This window comes from Octopus bimaculoides, chromosome 10 (assembly GCF_001194135.2).
Source record: "Octopus bimaculoides isolate UCB-OBI-ISO-001 chromosome 10, ASM119413v2, whole genome shotgun sequence".
NCBI lineage: Eukaryota > Metazoa > Mollusca > Cephalopoda > Octopoda > Octopodidae > Octopus > Octopus bimaculoides.
In genome coordinates, this window is record NC_068990.1 from 39,648,861 (window position 1) to 39,651,368 (window position 2,508).

At 39.3% G+C, this 2,508-nt stretch overlaps 1 protein-coding gene across 1 annotated transcript; it reads left to right on the top strand.

Moving 5' to 3' along the window:
- The first annotated feature begins 1,481 nt into the window (after positions 1–1,481).
- On the top strand, positions 1,482–1,877 carry LOC106874487 (sericin-1-like). The gene has a single exon (XM_014922230.1). The coding sequence runs from the start codon at positions 1,482–1,484 to the stop codon at positions 1,875–1,877; it is 396 nt and encodes a 131-aa protein (XP_014777716.1).
- The last annotated feature ends 631 nt before the right edge of the window (positions 1,878–2,508 follow it).

A 2,508-nucleotide genomic window follows, 5' to 3' on the forward strand; every position in this document is an offset into this window, starting at 1 on the left:
TATATATATATATATATATATATATATATATATATATATATATATATATATATATATGTATGTATGTATGTATGTATGTATGTATAAAAATATATAAATATAAGAAAAGAGAAAAGATATACACACACACAAATATATGCATGTGTATAAATATAAAGATATATGTGGCATGAAACTACTAGTAGCTCTTTTGGTTGTATATTTAAATTGATATATAGATGTGTGTGTGTATTTAGATATGTGTGTGTGTGCGTACGTGTATGTGCATGTGTGTGTGTTGTGTGTGTGTGTGTGGACAAATACATACATATGGTTCTTAGTGGTGTTTGTGGTACAAAAATATCTCAGTAATTAATTTTATTCGTTACATGACAAAAATAATTTTATATTTCTATCTGAATATTTGTTAAAATATCATATTTTAAATTTACACATTTATCTGCTCTGCCACACCCAACACTCCCCTCTACGCCCCCCCCCGTCCACTGCTGCCATTCTTCTCCTCTTTTTGTCTTTTTTTTTTTAAATTAAAAAATTCTTTTTAGTTTTTTACTAATTTATTTCTTGGTAATTTATATTTTAACTTTTATATTTGAAATAAAATCAACAAAAGTTTATTTTCAAAAGTCAAATAAACCAGTAGTGGTTGCGGTTTTGTTGGTGGTGTCGGTGGTGTTGGCGACAGTGGCAGTGGTGGTTATAGTGACAGTGGTGGTTATAGTGGTAGTGGTGGTATTGATGGCGGCAGCGGCGGCGGCGGTCAAAGTTGTGGTAGTAGTGGTTCTGCTGGTGCTGGAGAAGGATATCATAGTGGTAGAAAAAGCACTAGACAGTGTTGTGGTGGTGTGGTGGTGGTGGAAGTGATGGTGGTGGTGGATGTTGCAGTGGTAATGGTGGTGGTGGATTATGCTAGCGATAGTGGAGGATATGCGGTGGCATGGTGATGAAGATGAGGATGATGATAGTTGTGATTGCGGTGGTAGTGGCGGTGGTGGTGATGGTGGGTAATGTTGGTGGCGGTGGTAGTGATGGTGGCAATGATAATGGTTCTGTGCTAGTGCAATGGTAGTGGTGGCAGTGGAGGAGGATGCAGCAGTAACAGTGAGGGTGGTGGTGGTGGTGGTGGTGATGACGGTGATAGTAATAGGGGCTACATTGATGATGATGATGATTTTTACACCTTTGTTTATCGCTAATCAAGCACATCTGTGCTTCACATGCCTCACAGCAACCATCCAATGCAATATACTTCATATTTTAGGTTTTAAAGAACAACTCTCAAGTACTGTCACTGATGGTGATGATGATGATGATGATGATGATGATGATGATGATGACGACGACAATGGCAGCCGTGGTAGCAGTGGTAATAACAGTCATGACAGTGGCAGCAGCTCCAGTGAAGATGATAGTGGTGAAGGTGGCTGAAGAGGTGGTGGTAGAGGCAGCGGCAGCAGTGGTGGTGGAAGCAGTAGAGGCAGATGCTGTGGAGGAGGTGGCAGGCATGGAAGAGGCAGAAGAGACTGAGAGGCAGTGGAGGCAGCAGTAGCAGAGACAGTGGCAGAGGATGTGGCAGCAGCAGAGGCAATGGTGGAGGTGGTGGTACAGATGGTGGTGATGGCGGCAGTGGCAGCAGTTGCGACAGGAGTGGTGCCAGTGGCGGAAGTGGCAGAAGTGGTGGTAGCGGTGGCAGCAGCTGTGGAGTTAGTGGCCACAGCAACGTTGATAGTGATAGTGATGATGGCGATGATGATGATGTTACAGGGACGGTGATAGATGCTGGTTGTTATGATGACAATAATGATGAAGGTATTAGTAATAAGGACGAGAATGGTGATAATGACGATGATGATGTTGATGAAAAGGATAATAATTAAGACAATGATGATGATTAGGATGAGGATATGAATGCTGATTTTTTCCTGTTAGTTCTCATCCATTTAATTCTATATCTGTTTTAACTTGTACTAATTATAGGTAGCTGGAGGCCACATTGGCTGGTAGTGGGGACAGACCAATACATACATACATACTTACATGCATGCATACATACATATACAAAAACATACATATAACTATGCACCTATATATATAGGGAGAATTCACAAAAGAACAACAGACGAAGACCGGTGGTGTAGAAAACAAACAGATGTATTGGTTTAATGCTCAGGAATTGAGAAAGTCTTTAACGTTTCAAGCCTATGCACTTCTACAGAAAGGAAAACAGAAAGAAACAAGGAGAGAAAAAATGTGTGTAGTGGTCAGCGGTCTACACATATATAGGTGCATAGATTTAACCATCTCACATCGTCTCTAATGAAAGGATATCCATAATATCCCAGAATCAGCTATAAGACTATATCTATATCTTTTTCCTTATAAATGTCCTGAAAACTCTTCACAGCCTTGGCTTTGTTATCTCATTTTCTCTAATATATCTGTGCATGTGTGTGTGTGTGTATGTATATATATATATATATATATATATATATATATATATATATACTT

Coding starts and splice junctions, on each gene's coding strand:
- LOC106874487 (XM_014922230.1), top strand. CDS start 1,482: ATGCTGTGGAGGAGGTGGCAGGCATGGAAGAGGCAGAAGAGACTGAGA.